This window comes from Sus scrofa, chromosome 15, assembly GCF_054392235.1.
Source record: "Sus scrofa isolate SSC_HxYL_T2T_F1_AM1 chromosome 15, Sscrofa_HxYL_maternal_Yorkshire_Landrace_v2.0, whole genome shotgun sequence".
Classification (NCBI taxonomy): Eukaryota; Metazoa; Chordata; class Mammalia; order Artiodactyla; family Suidae; genus Sus; species Sus scrofa.
Window position 1 is genome coordinate 138,839,462 of NC_139397.1, and position 21,770 is coordinate 138,861,231.

General features: G+C 39.1%; 1 protein-coding gene across 2 annotated transcripts in view; it reads right to left on the reverse strand.

Annotated features, from left to right (window-relative positions):
* Window positions 1–21,770, reverse strand: part of FARSB (phenylalanyl-tRNA synthetase subunit beta) — an 80,530-nt gene that overhangs the window by 19,106 nt on the left and 39,654 nt on the right. The window contains exon 16 of one of the 2 annotated variants that reach the window (XM_021074819.2): window positions 10,195–10,350. The exons of the other annotated variant lie outside the window; for it this stretch is intronic. Coding sequence (XP_020930478.2) covers window positions 10,195–10,350 — 156 coding nt within the window. The remainder of the gene's footprint in view (window positions 1–10,194; window positions 10,351–21,770) is intronic. 2 annotated transcript variants of the gene reach the window in all.

The following is a 21,770-nucleotide window of genomic DNA, read 5'->3' on the forward strand; positions in this document are numbered from 1 at the left end:
TTAGCCCTTTAGAAAAAAGAAAAAGGTGAAAGAAAAATTAATTTTTCAATTGTTTTAAATTTACTGGAAAATGAGTTTTGGATGGCTTTAATTTTTTTTGGTTACAATTATGTATTTAATTGCCAACTGGAATATACAGTTTGATACAGTACAGTTTATATAAATAAGTAACATTAAAAGCTATGTAGCAGATACAAAGTTAATGTTAGTAGGTTTTTAATTTTCTTTTCTTTTTTATTTAGGGCCACACTTGTGGCATATGGAGGCTCCCAGGCTAGGGGTCTAATTGGAGCTACAGCTGCTAGCCTACGCACAGCTGCAGCAATACCAGATCTGAGCCGCACCTGCAACCTACACCACAGCTCATGGCAACGCTGGATTCTTAACCCACTGAGCAAGGCCAGGGATCGAACCCATAATTTCATGGTTCCTAGTTGGATTTGTTTCTGCTGCACCATGAAGGGAACTCTGATTTTTAACTTTTAATTTAAAAAAACTTTACTTATTCTTAACCCTGAATTTAACTAAAAAAAAAAAAAAAAAGTTCATACTTTCCCTTTTTATGTATAAAACACAGCTATACATACAGTATGTAATAAATATGCAGTGTATCAGTGGTATTAAAATTTTAAGAAGGTGCAGGAGAGAGGATTAAGGTGGCGAAATAGGACTGAAGCTCAACATCTCTCTTAAAAACAACAAAATTCACAACTCAAAGCTGAGCAATCCCCACCCAAATGGACCGGAAACCTTAAAAAAGATACCCTACTCCAGAAGAAAAAGAGGAGGCCACATCAAGAGGTAGGAGGGGTGATTTTGTGATATAAACAACCCCGTACCTCCCGGGTGGGGAGCTTCACAGACTGAAAACTAACTGGTTCACAGAGACTCACCTACAAGAGTGAGAGTTCTAAGCCCCACATCAAACCCTCACGTGCGGGGATCTTGCACAGGGAGAACGAGCCCCTGGAGCATCTGGCATTGAAGGCCAGTGGGGCTTGTGCGCAGGAGCTCCACAGGACTGGGGGAAATGGAGACCCCATTCTTAAAAGGCGCACATGGACTTTCACGTGCACTGGGTCCCAGGGCAGAGCGAGGTCTCCAGAGGAATCTGGGTCAAACCTGACTGCAGTTCTTGGAGGACATCCTGAGAAAACAGGGGTGAATGTGGCTTGTTGTGAGAGAGGGACATTGAAGGCAAAACTCTCTGGAATGTTCAGCAGCTGCCTTTCGCTGGAGGGGGCCGTTTTGGGAAAATCTGGCCCCACCCATCAGTCAGTGCTGAGAAGCCCCAGGGCAAACAATCCAGGAGGGATCACAGCCCCACCCCTCAGTAAACAGGCTCCCTAAAGACCCCTCAGGCACCCAGCAGCCACTAATCCCTTCCAGAGACTAAGCCCCACCCACCAGAGGGATTAGAATCAGCTCCACCCACCAGTGGGCAGGCATCAGCCCCTCCCATCAGGAAGCCTACAGCAAGCCCCCCATACCAACTTCAGCCACAAGGGGGGCAGACACCAGAAGTAAGAGAGGCTACAACCCTATTATCTGTAAAAAGGTCACCACACCAAAAACCTATAAAAATGAAAAGACAGAGAACTATAACTCAGATGAGGGAGAAAGGAAAAACCCCAGAAAATCAGCTAAGTGAAGAGGAGATTCTAAGACTTTAGATTGTTGATGCTGAAGATGATGCAAGGCATTGGAAATAAACTGGAGGCAAAGATGGATAACTTACAGGCAACACTGACCAAAGAGATACAAGATATAAAACTTAAACAAGAAGAGATGAAAAATACAATAACTGAAATAAAAAATTCACTAGAAGCAGCTAACAGCAGAATACAGGAGGCAGAAGAACCAATAAGCGAGGTGGAGGGCAGATTAGTGGAAATTACAGATGTGGAACAGAAAAGAGAAAAAAGATTGAAAACAAATGAAGAGAGTCTCAGAGAACTCTGGGACAACATTAAACGCACCAACGTCCTTATTATAGGGGTGCCAGAAGGAGAAGAGAGAGAGAAGGGGACAGAAAACATAGTCCAAGAGATAATAGCCAAAAACTTCCCCAACATGGGAAAGGAACCACTCACTCAAATCCAGGAAGTACCATATAAAACAAACCCAAGGAGGAAGACACCGGTAACACATATTAATCAAACTAACCAAAATGAAAGAGAAAATCTTGAAAGCAGCTAGGGAAAAGACACAAGTAACATACAAGGGAACTCCAATAAGGTTATCAGCAGATTTTTCAGCAGAAACTCTGCAGGCCAGAAGGGAGTGGCGTGATATACTTAATGTGATGAAAGACAAAAACCTCCAACCAAGATTACTTTACCCAGCAAGGCTCTCATTCAGATTTGAAGGAGAAATCAAAACCTTCACAGACAAGCAAAAGTTGAGAGAATTCAGCAACGCTAAACCAGCCTTACAACAAATACTAAAGGAACTTCTCTAGGCAGAAAAGAAAACACAGCAACAGGAAACAAAAATTCCACAAATGACAAGGCTCACCAGTAAAGGTATATATACAGTAAAGATACGAAATCATCTATGCACAATTATACCACCAAAATCAGAAATCATGAGAGGAGGTGGGTACAAAATCAGGACACTGGAGATGAACTTGCAATTAAGAGAACAGCAACTTAAAACAATTTCATATACATAGACTCATATCAAAACTTCAGAAAAACTGCAATCCAAAAATCTACAAGTGATACACAAACAAGGAATCTCTGGAGAAGAAATATATCTCATAGTAAATAAATGCATAATCCACCATGAAGGGAGTCATTTGAAATCATTCTTAGAATGCTGAAGTCTTCTTAGAACTGATCCTGGAGTTCCCGTTGTGGCGCAGTGGTTAACGAATCCAACTAGGAACCATGAGGTTGCGGGTTCGGTCCCTGCCCTTGCTCAGTGGGTTAATGATTCGGGCATTGCCGTGAGCTGTGGTGTAGGTTGCAGACGCGGCTCAGCTCGGATCCCGCATTGCTGTGGCTCTGGCGTAGGCTGGCGGCTACAGCTCTGATTAGACCCCTAGCCTGGGAACCTCCATATGCAGCGGGAGCGGCCCAAAGAAATAGCAAAAAGACAAAGGAAAAAAAAAAAAAAAAAAAAAAAAAAAAAAGAACTGATCCTGATTCCCTCTCCATCAAAGAATTTATGATAATTATAATTAAATAATGCAACTGTACAATTAAATAGTACAGCTCTACAATTGTAAAAACCATTTCTCGCCATGGTACAATGTAAGGTCTATAATGTCTTGTTTATCACCTAGAATGGTGTAATGCCTATACTGAAGAATCAGTAGATGTAACAAATTGTGAGGACATATTTATATAGTTACACTGTTTTTTAACCAATTTATGCATTTATATTTTACTTATTTTCAGAGGGTGTATTATTTTTGTTATTCTTCCCAGTTAAGTTATTCTTTTTATTATGCTATCTAAAATATTTAATGGTATATAAGGCTTTCTTCTTTATAAATTTTAGTTGCATAATATACACAATTTTAATAAAATGCTATTTTTTAAAGAAAAATTGAAATGTAATAGATAATACTAAATAGTAAAGATGAAAGCCATACAAAATGGGGGGAAAAAATTTCAAGAAGGTACAATTAGGAAAAAGTCTAAAAAGTTTCCTTAAGGGAGAGATAATATAAAGAAGTTGATAGGAGTTCCTGCTGTGGCACAATGGGATCAGCGGCGGCATCTTGGGAGCACTGGGACACAGGTTCGATCCCGGGAACAGTTGGTTGGTTAAGGAACTGCCAATTGGGTCACAACTGTGGCTCAGATGTGATCCCTGGCCCAGGAACACCATATGCTGAGGGGAAGTCAAAAAAGAAAAAAAAAAGAAGAAGTTGCCAAATGCTGTGTTACAAGATCTACCAGATGGGAAAGTGAGCTGACCAAGTCATTCAAGGGACTGAGTGTGGAGCACGCCTGTCAATGCTGAGCACCGAAAGGTCAAGTGGGTACCAAAGCATGCCAAAAGCAGAGGAGGTGAGCCTGAGTGGAGAGAAATTTGCCTCACACACATCACGAACAGTGAGATGGGAAAATAAACACACTCCAAGCACAATATAAGGCTAAGTGAATCGTGACAACTGCTGAAGCTTTTACCAGCACTGTGGCCCATGTTTTGATGTGTGGTGATCACTGCCCTTAATAAGACCTCAAAAAAGGTAACAAAAATTGTAGTATTTGAAAGACTGCCTCAAACACAAAAAAGTAGAGAACCAGAGGATAAGGACTTTTTTTTTTTTTTTTTTACACAGAGTAATAAGGGCAAGATGTTTAAAAACTTTCAAACCTTTTACTTTTTAAACTCGATGCCTTAACAGAATAACATCTTTGCTGACAGTAAGTAAAAATGTAGACACGCCACATAGATCCCTCTTCCTTTCAGTCTAGACATTCTGTGTAAATCAAACCATAAATGGAACACCTTTACTCCAACAAGTTGTCAACACATTTTTTCTCAAATATTTCCACACTCATGTTACACTGAAAACCAATGTGAAGATCAGAGAAACATCATATTTCCATCTATATTTTTTAGCATCTGAAATCTTTCACAGGTGTCCTGAAAGAGGAAAAAGGTCATGACCTACAGGTCAAGTCAATGAACATTAGGTGACACTGTAACAGAAGGTATCTAAATAATCTCTGTGGGTACATATGGTATAGGATTAAATGTGCCTATTACTTACAAGGCTATTTTTCATTTCACAAAATGAATTCTGAGCAGCATGAAAATTAGAATTATCAAAACTAAAAGCACTAAAACTTCTGTTTTTCCATCAGGGATCTTTGTCTCAGGTTAACTGACATTTTCTGTAGATTTGTGAATAAACAAAACTGAAGTAGTAACAAATTAAAGGGGAAAAAAATACACTCAAGTCAATGCAGCCAATCACACAAAAGCCCACTACCTTCCACAAGAAATTATTTTTGCCACTGATTTGCCCAGGAACCATATAACTGTTCTAAACACAAAAATGCTGGGAATTTTCCTTGCCCAGAAATAGTTTTTGAAAATGATAGTGAATTTTAACATACATAATTTAGTTTGCAACAAACCACAGAAACCAAGGGGAAGAAATCTGAAAAAAAGCATATACATATGCTGTCATAATCTGATCAAATGCCACTAAAACATTCTGAGTTAAACCCTTTTGAAGCCCCCAAAATGCTCTATAGTCTGTTAAAAGGTTAAAGGTTCTTCTTCCTTTTTGTCCACTCAACAACTGCTCTTACTTTATCAGCAATTTAACATTCTAGCTCACCTTGTGCTCTTAATGGCAAGGGTTCTCAGCAAATAAAACCTATGTGAGACGAAGCAACTATGGCTTCTAACTGTGGCTGCAATCATGGCTTCAGGAGTACTTCTCAGAGATGCACAGGCTGCAAAGGGCAGTTGCCTGCATGAGAGGCAAGGTTACATGCTCATGTCAACAGAACTCCCTGAGATCAGTGTGACGATCAATCAAATGAGTTTCCTGATTTTGCTCGCAATGAACAGTGCCAAGTTTCTCAAAGGGGATCAAGTTCTGTTCCACACAGTTCTATCTCCAAACAAAGCAACAGGAAGGAAGCCAAGGGTGTTCATTAGAAAGGACAGAAAGAGATTAGGTGTAACTGCCAATGAACTGACATTAGCAAGACTTGCTGATGAACAGACTTAGCTCCATTATAATGACAAAGTCACCAGGGATTTTTAATTATTAAAAGGTAAACCATATGCCAGAGTGATAAAAGACAACTCAGTAATCGAGAATGGTAGTTCTTAATCTGTTTCTACTTGACTTTTTGATACTCTGAAGACCTTTTCTTGAAGCAGAAAAAGTTATATGCAAAATAACAATAAATCAGAGGAAATGGAGTGCTAATTCCATTTCCTGTATGGAGATTTACTTAGGAGAACTATATATGAGATTCATTTTATATATATATATAATAGCAGCCAAAATTCCTGTATGGAGATTTACTCAGGAGAACTATATATGAGATTCATTTTATATATATAATTTTAGATGAAGAATACCAACTTTGCTGCTGACTTATTTTGATAAGCCACTTCTTTAGGTCTTGGTTTCCTTAACCATTTAAAAAAAAAAAAAAAAGGCAATCATCTTGTCATTAGATAATCAAAACAGATAATCAAAATACAATAAAACAACAGCAAAAAAACCAACAAAAACCCAATCAAAAAATGGGCATAAGACCTAAACAGACATTTCTCCAAAGAAGATATAAAAATGACCAACAAACACATGAAAAAAATGCTCAACATCCCTGATTTGTAGAGACACGCAAATCAAAACTACTATGAGATACCACCTCACACCAGTCAGAATGGCCATCACTAATAAATTCAAAAATAACAAATGCTGGAAAGAGTGTGGAGAAAAGGGAACGTTCCTACACTGTTGGTGGGAGTGTAAATTGGTACAACCACTATGGAAAACAATATGGAGGTACCTTAGAAAACTAAATACAGGATTATCAAATGACCCAGCAATCCCACTCTTGGGCATTGGGACAAAACTTTCCTTGAAAAAGACACATGCACCTGTATGTTCACTGCAGCACTATTCATGACAGCCAAGACATGGAGATAACCTAAATGTCCAAAGATAGATGAAAGAAGATGTGGTATATATACGCAATGGAATTCTACTCAGCCATAAAAAAGAACAAAATAATGCCACTTGCAGCAACATGGGTGGAACTAGAGAATCTCATACTAAGTGAAGTCAGAAAGAAAAAGACAAACACCATATGATATTACTTATATCTGGAATCTAATATACAGCACAAATAAACCTTTTCACAGAAAAAAGAAACTCATGGACTTGGAGAATAGGAATCTGGGGTTAATAAATGCAAACTATTGCCTTTGGAATGGATAAGTAATGAGATCCTGCTGTATAGCACTGGGAACTGTTTCTAGTAACTTATGATAGAGAATGATGGAGGATAATGTGAGAAAAACAATGTATATATGTATGTGTGACTGGAACACTTTGCTGTATGGTAGAAAATTGACAGAACACTGTAAACCAACTATGATGAAAAACATGAAAATCATTAAAAAAATACAAAAAACATTACAATATTCTGAGAGCTATGTAAATTCAAAAGGAACCACAAGATGGCCTCTGCCCTCAAACAAAATCAAACACCATAGCAACAACTTGGTCTAAAAAAAAAAAAAAGGAAGTTCCCACCGTGGCTCAGCGGTTAAGGAATCCGACTAGGAACCATGAGGTTGCAGGTTCGATCCCTGCCCTTGCTCAGTGGGTTAAGGATCCAGCGTTGCCATGAGCTGTGGTGTGGGTTGCAGATGCGGCTCGGATCCCGCGTTGCTGTGGCTCTGGTGTAGGCCGGCAGCTACAGCTCTGATTAGACCCCTAGCCTGGGAACCTCCACATGCCGAAGGAGCGGCCCTAGAAATGGCAAAAACAAACAAACAAAAAACTGAACAAAAAGATCTACAACCACATCTTAAGTGGTTACAGTTTATTTTCTAACTAAAACACACACACACAGGGACACACACACATACTCACTCTCTCCCCAAACCAAAACAGACATCTACACATTAGGGAAATTACATACTAAGTATTATGTTGTTTTGGTGCTAAAATATATAAGGATTAAAATTATAATGTCACAGGTTTAGAATGATAAAAAAAAAAAAAAATCAACGGATATGAACTGTGTTATAAAATGTTCCAAGTGACACAAAAGGACCTAAGTTCCAAGTGGAACTTTTCCAAATGCTGAATGCTATAGCTTCTACCTTCATCAAATTTCGTAAATCAGTCTTCTCCTTGGTATAACCTCGGAGTCCTTATTCTCACTGCTTTAGAACACATTATAACACCTTTCAACCATTCTCTTCCCCTCTATTCTCCATGCCACCTCACTTAACGTATCGCTGCCAGATTAATACCTTCAAAGTGCAACTCTAATCATACCACTTACCCACTTAAAAAAAAAAAAAAAGACACAGCAGTAACTTCAATATTTTCCCATTAATGAGTTAAAATCCTTTATACTAGCACTCTGTACTCTAAATGTAGGCCCAAGCTTCTTCCTCACTGCAAAGTGAAACCAAACTGCACTAGGCCATGTTTCCCATGAATTTGGCTTTGCTCTGGTGGTTTGGTTTGCCCTGTTTCCCTGTCTCCACCTATTCCTTCAAAGGCCCATGTCACTGCCCAGAAGCTCACTACTGCTTTCCCAGAGGCCCCCAAGAAGCTGCCCTGCCTTCCTCTTTGGAAACTTCAAGGAACTGGCCTAGCAGCTTGGTGTGAGAGCTGGTATGCAGTGATCATTCCCCTATAGGTTGACAGCAGCGCCCATGTCCTACTTATTCCAACTTCTTAAAGCCTATCTCATGACTGAGAACTCAGATTCTTCTGAGAAATAGATGTCTAAGGAACTTAATGAGATGGGAAAGCCATAATATTAAGATGTTGGCTTACAGCTTATAGAATCATCATTAATAGAAAAGTCATATATAAAAGTACAATATCCACCACAAATTATGCTCCAATTTACCGTTTCAGCTCTCTGCAACCTTTCGAGTACAAAAAAATAATTAGATGTCACATATATGGTGTAATCTGTTTCAGGGAACAGATTTATCCAGTTAATTGCTATATAAAGTAAAATTTCTGAGAAAAAACTTTGTATAGAAAGTAAAAAAACAAAAAACAAAAAACACATGTACCACATCAGCTTTCAGGTTGCCGTTAACTTGGATGACCAGATCTTAAAGCTGAATTCTAGAAGAGTTAACTGGTCAATGAGAAAGTAAAGCCACTATAAAGACAGGCAACTTGACTTTGTGGAAAGAACACTGGGAGGCAAGAACCCTGGCTTCTACGTGTGTGAACCAGCCCAACTCACTTAACGTGCCGAGCCTCGGCTCCTTCACTTGCCAAATCAGGAAACTGGACTTGATGAACTCCAGGACCCAGTTCCAAAACTCTAAAATTCTGTAAGAGTAGCACGTCTTCTCTTGATGATTGTGAATGAGAGACACGGTAGAAAATGGTAACTCCCTGCCATATTTAATCTCTCAATTTTATAAAAAAAAAAAAAAAACCCACAAAAATCTTCAACCTAAAAAGGCTCACATAGGAAGTTTCCATGTGGTGCAGCAAGTTAAGGATCTGGCATTGTCACAGCTCTGGCGCAGGTCACAACTGTGGCACAGGTTCGAACCCTGGCCCAGGAACTTCAACATGCCATGGGTGTGGCCAAAAATAAATAAATAAATAAAAAGGCCCATAAATTTAGGATTATTGCATTTTCAAAGAAGTATCCAAATTAAAAAAATGAAAACAAATAACAATTTTTAAAAATCTGAGAACTAAGGGAAAAACAAAAATATAACCTCCAAACCTCACACCACTACAAATAACTAAATAACACTTTTAAAAAAATGCATGTTCTAATTATCACAACTATATTTCAATAAAATCTAAAAAAAAAAGAAAAAACAAAACTGAATGTTCCGATAGAAATTTAAGATACCCAAAACACTTACATATATATATATATATATATATATATATATATATATATATATAAAACCTATAAAGTAAATAAAATAGTAAAAAATTGTAAAGTAAGTAAAATAGTAAAGTATTTCTTTCAAGTTGCTTCTGGATCTCTTATCTAACAAAATAAACTCAGATGCAAGCTTTAGGAATATGAAAAGCAAAAATTTCAGAATTCCTCAAACAAGAAGAAACTAGCATTTTAGGAATATATCTATTATATAAGTTAGCCTTTTTCCTCCTTTTGCCCTAAAGGCTTCAGACAGGCAGCTGTGAGGGCAAGTCATGAGTTTAGGTTCTCTCAGCTTCCATTTTGGATTGTGGGTCTGTCATGGCTTGATGGTGCCGGTAACTAGGGGTTACCAGCACTCGGTTGGAACAAAAGAATCCTGTGCGGCACTACAAGAGCTCTTAAGAGCATTTTCTTAAAATGCTGGAGGGAAAAGGGATATTTCTAGAAAACAATGACAATTGAAATGAAACTCTATGTGCCACCTCCCCCATCCCAAATCAAAACCGAAAACCCTTTATCACAAATAGAGCTTGGCCTCTTCATCACAGTACCACTGACTCTGGACTCAGATGATCCGTCTCACCTTCTGATGCTTTGATCACATATCCTCCCTTCTTTTCACCAGGAGGCACAGCAAATAGCTGCATGATTCTGTCCAGGAGCCCATGGATTATCTCAAACCCAGGATTCTTGTTGTAATAAACAGCACAGAGATGCCTGTAGTTTCTTGCACCTACATCTGAAAAAATAAAAGAATTGGCCACAAGGCTACATTGACCATCACTTAAGAAAGTGATTTACCCCAACACAATCTTAGGCAAAGTCAACAAAAAAGAAAACCAATTAGTCAACAGAGAACCAATTAACCTCACAAATGCAAGATAAGATGGTTTTCAAACATCAAATTCCCTGAGGTGCTTTTATTTGGGGGGGCTGTGGAAAACCCTCCATGCTGGCCCAGGAACAATAAGGCTTTATCGTGACATGAATTGCTAAAACCATTTGTAAAGAATTTAGCAACATATATCAGAGTCTTAAAACTTTGCATTCTTTTATTCACACACTGTCCAAAGGATATAATCCTGAAACAACAAAAGTTTCAGGTAGAAAGATATTATTTCTAAATAAAGCATTATTTATAATACGAAAATTAGAAACAACCTAAATTGGGAAATGGGCTGAAGTACAGCACAATCACTCATCAGAATACTATGTGGATAAAAAGCATTTTTATGAAGATTTACCCCAACAGACCTAGAGCAAATACTTCAAAACAAAAAAAAAAAGGAAGCCACAAAGTTCAAAGAGAGTCAAAACTAAATTATATTGTCTAAAGAATATATACAGGTTGCAAAACTACAAAGCAAAGAAAGGAATGACTATCACAAAGTTATAATAGTGATTGCTCTAAATAAAGGGAAGGTAATATGATAGGAAAGGGTCTTACAAGAGGCTGAACATACTGGCAACAGGCATGCAGAAGTTCCCGGGCCAGGGATCGAGCCTGTGCCACAGAAGCAACCAGAGCCACAGCAGCAACAACATCAGATCCTTAGCCTGCTGAGCCACTAGGGAACTCCATTTCTTAATTTGGATGGTTACACTAATGTTTGCTTTATAATCTTTTTATTTTTTTTTTCTTTTGTCTTTTTTGTTGTTGTTGTTGTTGTTATTGTTGCTATTTCTTGGGCCGCTCCCGCGGCATATGGAGGTTCCCAGGCTAGGGGTCTAATCGGAGCTGTAGCCACCGGCCTACGCCAGAGCCACAGCAACGCGGGATCCGAGCCACGTCTGCAACCTACACCACAGCTCACGGCAACGCCAGATCGTTAACCCACTGAGCAAGGGCAGGGACCGAACCCGCAACCTCATGGTTCCTAGTCGGATTCGTTAACCACTGCGCCACGACGGGAACTCCTGCTTTATAATCTTTTTAAACTGCATATGTCATATACACACGTCACAATTATGACATGAAACAGGAGTTCCCGTTGTGTCTCAGTGGTTAACTAACTCAACCAGTATCCATGAGGACATGGGTTTGATCCCTGGCCCTGTCAGTGGGTCAAGAATCCAGCGTTGCCATGAGCTGTGGTGTAGGTTGGAGACACACCTCAGATCCCGAGTTGCTGTGGCCGGCAACTACAGTTCCAATTCAACCCCTAGCCTGGGAACCTCAATATGCCGTGGGTGTGGCCCTAAAAAGACGAAAAAAACCAAATATGAAATAAAAGCAATTTATGAAGAATCACAACTATGTAAATATAACCGTGAACCAAAAAACTCCATGCACAGGAAAAAGAACATAAAGAACTATACCTAAGTATTAATAGAGGTTATGTTTGGGCAGGAATATATTTTTTGAAGTTTATTTTCCATTTTTCTTGATTAGTATATATTTTTCTACTTTGAAAATCAGGTCAAACTTACAAAATGTAATATTTTTAAAAAGAATTGCAATAATCCAAGTGAAAAATGAATGATTAAATAAACTAGTTCACCCATAAACTGGAATTCTACTCAGCAGCAAGGTAGACTTGCTAACAGATGAATCTCAAGGGCATTAAGCTGAATGAAAGAAACCAGTCTTAAAAGGCTACAAACAATATAAATCTATTTATATGACATTCTAGAAAAGGCAAAAGACTAACAACAGAGCAGTTCCCTCGGGGCTCAGCCGGTTAAGGGTCCGGTGTTGTTACTGGCGTGGCTCTGGTTATAGCTGTGGCATGGGTTCAATCCCTGGCCCAGGAAATTTGCATGCCACACATGGGTGTGGCCATAATAAAGCCCAAACAAACAAAAAACAAACAAGAAACTATAGCAGCAGAGAACAGATACTGGTAGCTGGCTTAGACATGGGGGGGAAAATGTGACTACAATGGGACAACGTGAAGGATTTTGGGGGGTGACAGAACTGTATCTTGTAGTAATGATTACTAAAATCTAAAACAGTATTAAAATTCATTTTTAAAGAAAGAAGTGCATAGCATATAAAAACAGGCTCAAATTTGGTAGTGATCATTTTAACTTTTTAACAGGTAAATATACTTGTGGCTCTGTAATAAATTCTGGAGGAAACGATTCCAAATTCCTCTACACAAACACTGAATGAATGTTGGCTTCATTTTGTCTTTCGAATTAAAAAGAGAAAGATGAAACTATTGTCTACTTGGGGGAACAAACTGGAAATTAAAAACTGCTTCATATTAGCAAGTATTGATCAAAAGTTCTTCCACAGACGTACCAGCCATGACTGATATAAAATATAGAATGTCTTTCACTTTCCAGACAGCCAAATCAACAAGAGTATTTTAAGACACTGCCTTCTGGGAGTTCCCTCTGCAGCTCAGTGGTTAACGAATCCGACTAGGAACCATGAGGTTGCGGGTTTGATCCCTGGCCTTGCTCAGTGGGTTAAGGATCCGGCATTGCCGTGAAGTGTGGTGTAGGTTGCCGACGAGGTTCTGATCCCACGTTGCTATGGCTGTGGTGTAGGCTGGCAGCTACAGCTCTGATTAGACTCCTAGCCTGGGAACCTCCATATGCCTCAAGAGTGGCCCCAGAAATGGCAAAAAGACAAAACAAAAAAACGCACTGCATTCTACCACTAAAGTAATCTACAAGTGAGCCCATAAAGGGGGGGAAGGAAAAGGAAACTAAGATGAACTCATTATCTACTTTGTGCTAGGACTTAGTACCTATCAACCCTCTCCTTTAATTCTCAAGACAAGAAAGTAAGGTAGGTTTCACTATACTTATAAAACGGAAAGGGAAAAGAAGATGCGGAAACAAAAGCTCAGAAAGGTTTTGCTCAAAGTCAACCTAACTGCTAGGAGCTAATTGTAATTAATTACGCACCTAATAAGTTTCAAAATCAGAACTTGACCAGGACTGCCTAATTCAAGAACCCAGGCTTTCTGCACTGCACAGGAGAAATCTCCAAACCTCTGAAGGATTTAGATGAAATCACTAAAGGATTTAGAGGAAAACAAACAATATAAGGGCAAACTTACATCTGAACATACACTTAATATAGTCAAATGTGCATTCTTGAAATGTTTTCGATATGACAAACAGATGTTTCATTTTCAAAAGTTTTCATATTTAAGAATTCTAGTTAAGTAATTGAAATAAATTACTTTTTGAAGTCAGTTTTTAGCCATCAATAGTATTGTAACTCAGGGAAAGTGTACACTGAGTTAAACTTCTGACAGAGAATAGGTAGAGAACTAACTGTTCTTGCCAGGTAACATTTCTTGGTAGCTACTATGTTCAAAGTGCTCCATTCTAAGTATCCCTAGAGGGTAGAAGTCAATGGAAGTTCCCGTCGTGGCGCAGTGGTTAACGAATCCGACTAGGAACCATGAGGTTGCGGGTTCGGTCCCTGCCCTTGCTCAGTGGGTTAACGATCTGGCGTTGCCGTGAGCTGTGGTGTAGGTTGCAGACGCGGCTTGGATCCCACGTTGCTGTGGCTCTGGCGTAGGCCGGTGGCTACAGCTCCGATTAGACCCCTAGCCTGGGAACCTCCATATGCCGCGGGAGCGGCCCAAGAAATAGCAAAAAGACCAAAAAAAAAAAAAAAAAAAAAAAGTCAAGGCCAGTACAGGGCCTGCACAGACTAAACCCTCAACAATTGCTTTCTGAATAAATGAATAAAGTCTGGAAAGGGAGTTAAGCAAGGTCAGGACCAGACAGTGGCCAAATTCTAAGCCAGCGCAAGAGCCAGCTGATGCTGGAAAGTGAGCACTGTACCACTGTCATTCTCCCTCATTTCCGCATCCACGGATAAAGAAATGTGGTATCTAAAAACTGTAATCAAAGGTGTAAGAATAAAGATTAATATTAAAGCCAGGTAGCCATCAAACCTCACACGCATTAACTAAAAAAAGGGACCTGATTCCTCTGTAGGAAAACACACACACACACACACACACTCTCTCTCTCTCCCTCTCTCCCTCTCTCCCTCTCCCCAACTCTTTCTCTCCCTTCCCCATCCCCTTTCCCTGCCCCCTCCCCCTTGAAGGGAAAAAAAAGAAATGAAACAGAACTAAATTATCCCTTTCATATTACAGACTTGCTCCTGGGTATCTCTGCCATGTGGTACCCATTTGTTGGTGTCACATGCTTCTACTTTAACACACAGGCACGTATTGAAACTACTTTGTAGCTCCACTCTTGCTGTGAGGGAAGAGCCCAACAGTAATGCCACCATTCAGAGAGCTTAGCAACACAAACTGGAAGCTCTATTTTGGTAACCTTTGCCTTGGAATATGTCTCTCCTGATCTCCAAATTATGGAAAACTTGCCTTTCTGATAAGAGGAGCAACATCTGGTTTAAAGACTTATTTTTTAAAAAATTAAATAATTGATAATCAGAATAATGAAATTACAATAAAAAATATAGGACTTTAAAAAAAAACACTCCACTTAAGAAAGGTTTTTAGGATGTTTACAGCACACACATACACAATAATGTGCTATTTTTAGATTCAATTTTGCAGTATTTTTAGGAAAGGCCACTGACTTTCAGGGCTTTATATTAAGCCCACCATAAGAATTAGATTGAACACATTATTTGGGTGCCTCCTGATTGACTTTTTTCACATTTCTCCCAAGTGCTACCATTCGCTCTAGACTTGCTTCCTCATGTCTTGCTAAGATACTCCCTCTGAATTAGCTGAAATGAATTAAAAGAGAAATGGTAACACATACTGAGTTCCCACCCAGAATTCCTCCTCAGAGAACCTGCAAGGTATAGCGCAATTCCCATTTTCTAGTATTCTGCACTAAGGGACCCTATTACATCACAGGAAATTCATTGACTGCACGCCACAAAATAAGAACTATTTAAATTTCATGCCAAAACTAGGGTTTGCTGGAAAGGCCTCAGTTCTTTATAACTCAGTTAACAGACCTCTTGTGTCATGCCATTAAACAATTCTGCTTTTTAAATGGGCCTGCCAAGTATGTCAGCCTAAATTACCAATGTCTTTCACAGACTTCAAAGTACTGCCTGGAGAGACTGATCTAAACCACCCAGAGGAGGGGTGGCTGGCTATGATTCTGGAAGCAGAAAGAACATGCCAACTGACTTTCTAAAAGAAGAAAAAAAAAAAGACACATGATGTCCCTTAATAAATGGCTATCACATACAACTCAAATTTTTAGACTAGCTTGATGAAGATCTCTTACCAGAGCAACAGTGATTAAAAGCAAATGAGTGGTATTCAGTTGTGTTACCATATACCCCACAGAATGCAAAGGACAGAGTCTTCAAGAGAACCTTTCCAGCTCTATTCTCACATTCACTGAGAAGCCCAAATAAAGATGCTAGGAGAGGGAGTTCCCACTGTGGCTCAGGGGTAACGTACCCAACTAGTATCCATGAGGACACGGGTTTAATCCCTGGCCTCACTCAGTGGGTTAATGATCTGGCGTTGCCGTGAACTGTGGTGTAGGCCAGCAGCTGCAGCTCCCATTTGACCTCTAGCCTGGGAATTTCCATATGCTGCAGGTGAGGCCCTTTAAAAAAAAAAAAAAAAAAAAAAAAAGGTGCTAGGAGAAAGCCTACTGGAAGCCAACAAAGCTTCAGGACAACTGGCAGCTGATATTGAGTTTGAGAACAGCAGCCAGGCCAACCTCAAAAAAATGAAACAAACCACCTTGATTTTTAGTCTACTACATCTAACAAATTTCTTTAATATTAGTACACCAAGTGACTATAGCTTATATTGCAAATTTTATCTCCTGAAGAATTTTAAAGTAGACCTAATGATTCACAAAAGCCACAAGAATCTTGTCATGACATGTACCTTAAAAAATTAGATCTAATGTGGCAAAACAGGAACCTTTATATACCCTGGGTAGGATTACAAATTTGTAAAATATCCCTTTTAAAGGAGAACTTGATAAGGTATCAAATGTTTTATGTGCATGCCTATGGGCTGACCACTTCAATTTCTAAAAATACATATTTGTATAACAGTGCAAGGATAGTCATTACCAATGGACAATTTAGCAATAAAGTGGTAACAGTCTAAACAGTCATCATAACCGTCCGAGTAAATAACAGAATACCCCTACGGTGGAGTATTATGCAACCATTAAAAAGAATGAGGTGGACAGAATATGTTCATAGGAAAAAAGCGCAGAACGAGACATAAAGCATAATCCTATTAATGTAAACACTAAAAAGTATTTATCTGTGGCTACATATAGAAATATAAACGTGTGACTGCATAAGCACAGTATGTCTACTAATTCTTGAGAGTAAGATTTGGGAGAAGTTGGATACTTTTTTTTTTTTTAATGTAAAACCAATTACTCTTAAAAACATGTATTTGCGAAAGTGCTTAAAGATATTATAAATGTGGAGTTCCCATGGTGGCGCAGCAGAAATGAATCTGACTAGGTTGCGGGTTCAATCCCTGGCCTCACTCAGTGGGTTAAGGATCTGGCATTGCCATGAACTGTGGTTTAAGTCACAGATGTGGCTCAGATCTGGCGTTGCTGTGGCGTAGGCTGCCAGCTGTAGCTCCGATTTGACCCCTAGCCTGGGAACCTCCACATGTTGTGGGTCTAGCACTAAAAAGCAAAAAAAAAAAAAAAGAGAAAAGATACTGTAAATATGTTTCAATTTTAAAAACCAACACAATAAAACTTAAGAACAATTTTCCTTAAAATACTCCTATAATATAGCACTGAGTTAAGAGACTTTTCTCTTTTAAATAATACTGAAAGCCAAGAAACAAATGTGAGGAAAAATCAATGACCTTCTCATGCATGAAGGAAAAAGTTCCTTGTGGGTTGGCTTTTATTTCCTTAACATAAACCTGGAATGGATTTTTATCTATTAAAAAAACACAATATTCAATGCATGACAGAGCACATTATACTCACGTTAACAGATCTTAACTGTGTTGAACCAAACATACTAAAATAACTTTCTATATTAAAAATGATGTTATTTACACAGTTAAGATGCCATCACATACTGCAAATGATGCTACTTCAAATGTCCATGTTCCTTACACCCATATTTTTTGAATTATTAATTGGAAATTCTACATGCCAAAAATATGAAGTAGTAAAATTAAATTAATCCAGGCTGATGACATAAGCTCTCTTCAGAAAGCCACATTCCACATGTGGATGCTAATCTTCCATTATTTAATGGCTAAAGAATTAATGGACAATTTCTCAAAGCTGAAGTATTTTACAAGTTCATAATGAAAATGCTTTCGTTGAGTTTTTTTAATCAAGCAAAGAATTATACATAAAACTACTTGGAGTTAAGTGCACTTGCTGAGGCAAGTAAGATAACTAGACCCCTCTGAGGGGTAGGGCCTTTCACACTTTCCTTCTATTGTAATATTTATTAACACCCCAAATTCTTTAAATGCAGTAGTTAAAACTAAAGTGCATGGCAATATGATTATCAGCATTCTCCACAGATATCACACTACAACTGGACTGACTGCATCAAGCTAAATTTAAATCACCTGTATACCTGCTCTGCAGAGTCAAACCATATCTCCCTTCTTAGGCCATCATTCCTTTTAAACTTAGATTCAACCCTGTGATGCATTTTCTCCTGCCATTTTTGTGAGCTTCTAGGCATTCTGGCAGCTTCAGGGACCACTGTGGAATAAACTGTGATGGCAGAATTCAATCTGTGTTCAATAAAGCATGCTGGACTTTGCAAAATATAGTTGCATTTCTGGGCATGAAGATCAGCAATTCACAACTGTTCCTCTGAAGCAATTTTCACTTTTGTTTATAGTTTATTACTGACACTGAACAGAGAAAACAAAAAGAGTATCAACAGGAGTTCCCAAAGTGGCACAGCAGAAACAAATCCAACTAGAAACCATGAAGTGGAGGGTTCAATCCCTGGCCTCGCTCAGTGGGTTAAGGATCCGGCGTTGCTGCGAGCTGTGGTTTAGGTCACAGGTGAGGCTCGGATCTGGTGTTGCTATGGCTGTAGCATAGCCTGGCAGCTACAGCTCCTATTAGACCCCTAGCCTGGGAACCTCCATATGCTGTGAGTGCAGCCCTCAGAAGACAAAAAGACACAGACACACAGACACACAGACACACAGACACACACACACACACACACACACACACGAGTATCAACAACCAAAACCAACCAGGAACTCAAACAGCAGCTGATTTGATAGCTTCATGCAGCCTCTACTGACTTCCCATTATAACAAAATCTATCCCATGGCAGAGTCTGCATTTAACTTCTCATTCTAAAGACACATGGCACTCTGTCCAAGGAAGGGGATAAATCAGCTTAGTCCTTCAAGTTGGGACTAATTTTTTAAAATGGTGCAACTTCTATCTTACAATTCAATAAATGCAATGACTGGCTCAGCCTCAAAGAACAGCAGTGTGTCTCACACTTGAGGAGGGTGCCCGAGTCCCTCACAGGGTAGCCTGACAGCCTCGTGACATGGACTGCCAGCCAGAAGGTCCTCATTAGCATAAAGAAACTGTCCAAGAAGGCCAAGTACAAAGGAAGGGGCTAGCGACTTTCGTCTACTCTTACAGGAACACGGGTCACTCAGAATTTGTGGAAGGTATACTGAAATCCGGTATTGACTCCTTTTCCATTTCCATTTTGGAAGATATACTCGCCTACACAAAATTGACGTGAGGCTGAGTGTTAGGTTTTCCTAAATGTTAACAGAACAAACTAGAGGCAGTTGTCCCTCTTTTCTCTGTGCTATCAGGGCATCTTGTACCTTCCCTTGGATCACAACTTACAAAAACTGTTCACTGGTCTGTCTCAAGACTGGAAACCTTTCCTTTTACATTCCAAGCAGTCCCTAGCAAAGAAAAAGAAAATACTTTTCTACCAGCACAATGAATGTGACTGTCTTGCCCACTCTCGCCACACACCTCTCTTTTGAACTGATAGTTTTAGTGTTGCCCTCACTAGGGAAGATTTGGGACACTTCCGTAACTAGAAAATTGCTCTATGATTTCAAGTTTGATGGTCTAGATTTTTTTCTTCAAAACAGTTCCATTATTTAGGAGGAAATGGCTAATGTAAATTCAACAGAATAATGGTTCCCAGTTTGAGAGATGGTAAAAAAACATGCACTCAATTCTTTGAAAAGTAATGGGTGATGAATTACTCGAAAAACAACATTCCCAATTTCTTAAGTAAATTCCCATTTACACATTTTGTTTTTTTTATCCTAAAAAAAATAGTGCACAATAGAAGAAAAACCAATTAAAACAAAAGTCAGGATACAGATGAGCTCCAAGTGCTTCAACAAGGTAACATTACCCTTTAACGACCAATAAAGATTTTCAATTCATCCTCAAGGAAAAATTCCAGAGACCAAGATGCAACGTATATGGCCTTAGGGATTACTAATACCTTGAAAGAGCAAACACCAAACAGTGCTCACCATGTGGCTGGAACTTTTCAAAGTACATTTAATTTGCACAACAAATCTAATGAAGTAAGTGCTATTATTACCCTCACTGTGCAGATGAGGAAACTGAGGCACAGGAAAAGTAAATTGTCCAATGCTAAGCCACTGGTAAGTGGCAGAGCCAGGGCTTACATGTGGGTGCTCTGTCTCAGTCGCTCTATGGAACTGCTGGGCTGCCTCTCCTGCAGGGCCCTCTCTGTACATCACGTGGCAGGCAGGGAGCCCATAGGTCCATAGTTAGAATAACCCATCAGAAAAGCTTCTTTTGTTATAAAATAAAATCCAGGCTTACACCAACCGGAAACATACTCCATATAAATTAAAACTATGTTTTCAAAATGGTAGACTTACTGAGATTTACTTCTTCTTGTTCCTCAAATCCCAATAATATGATAGAAAATTTTAAAGAAAAAGAATAAACCATAATAGTGCAAGATAGAAGGCAAAAATAATGTCAGATGAAAACAGACTGATATGGAAAACAGCAAAATAATCACTACTAAAAACGAGTGTAAAAGAGGTCTGCTACAGAGATAAGAACTACTCCTCCTGACGAAATAAAGTGCAGCAGAAAAAAATTTTAGAGTTAAAAAGTCTATAGACAGGGTTTCTGGAGTTATCACCAGGGTGATTTGTTAAATGATGGCTACAGCACCAGCGCTTATCACCGTTCTCTCTCAACCTCCAAGCATGGGTCTTGGGGCCTTCCCAAGAAACACAGAAAATTAAAAACAGCAAAGGCACCTTTACCCAGGACTGCAAAGCAAAGTGCTCCACGCCTACAGTGAAAGATTCCCTGTGGCAACTGTGGGGACTCCAGCTCTCTCCTCCCTCCCCTCACCCCTTCCGGACTCTAAGGGGCCGGCATGTGAGCACGCCCAGCCCTACAAGAAGCCTTTCAATTAAGCTGAAGCGTTATTACACAACTTTTGAGGAAATTTCTAATAATTAACCTAACCTATATTTAGAAATACGAATGGATCACCAAGGATCAAAACAACATAAAATTCAAAGAAGAGGCCAAAAGGTAACAAGTCAAAGTTAATAGAAAAATCTGACAATGGAATTATAACAAATTCTCACTTATCTGTACCAACTGATGATTTATGAAGCACAAGAACCCTCAAAAGTATCTGCAGGGAGTTCCCACTGTGGCACAGCAGAAACGAATCTGACTAGTACCCATGAGGATGCAGGTTTGGTCCCTGGCCTCACTTAGTGGGTCGGAAATCTGGTGTTGCCGTGAGCTATGGGGTATGTCGAAGATGTGGCTTGGATCCTGTGTTGCTGTGGCAGTGGGGTAGGATGGCAGCTATAGCTCCTTTTCAACCCCTAGCCTGGGAACTTCCATATGCAAAAAAAAAAAAAAAAAAAGTATCTGCAGCTGGCACTACAAATGTTTTCTGATTTCTACTACAGGAGATTTACCACCCAAGGAAAATTCTGCATAGACTGATATGAAAATGAACTTTTATGCTCTAAGGATATAGGCACTGAGACCAAAATTTTGGTCCCAGCTCTAAGTGCCTTATTTTATACAGCTCTAAGCAAATGACCACTTTTCTGTCTTAATTTTCCAGTACATTAAATAGGGACAATATTTTTCTCATCTGCCACAAAGAATTGTTTTAACAATCAAAAAAGAAAAAGTACCTTTAAAAAAGGTTTTTTGAAAAGCAAAAACTACTAAACACAAGGTGAC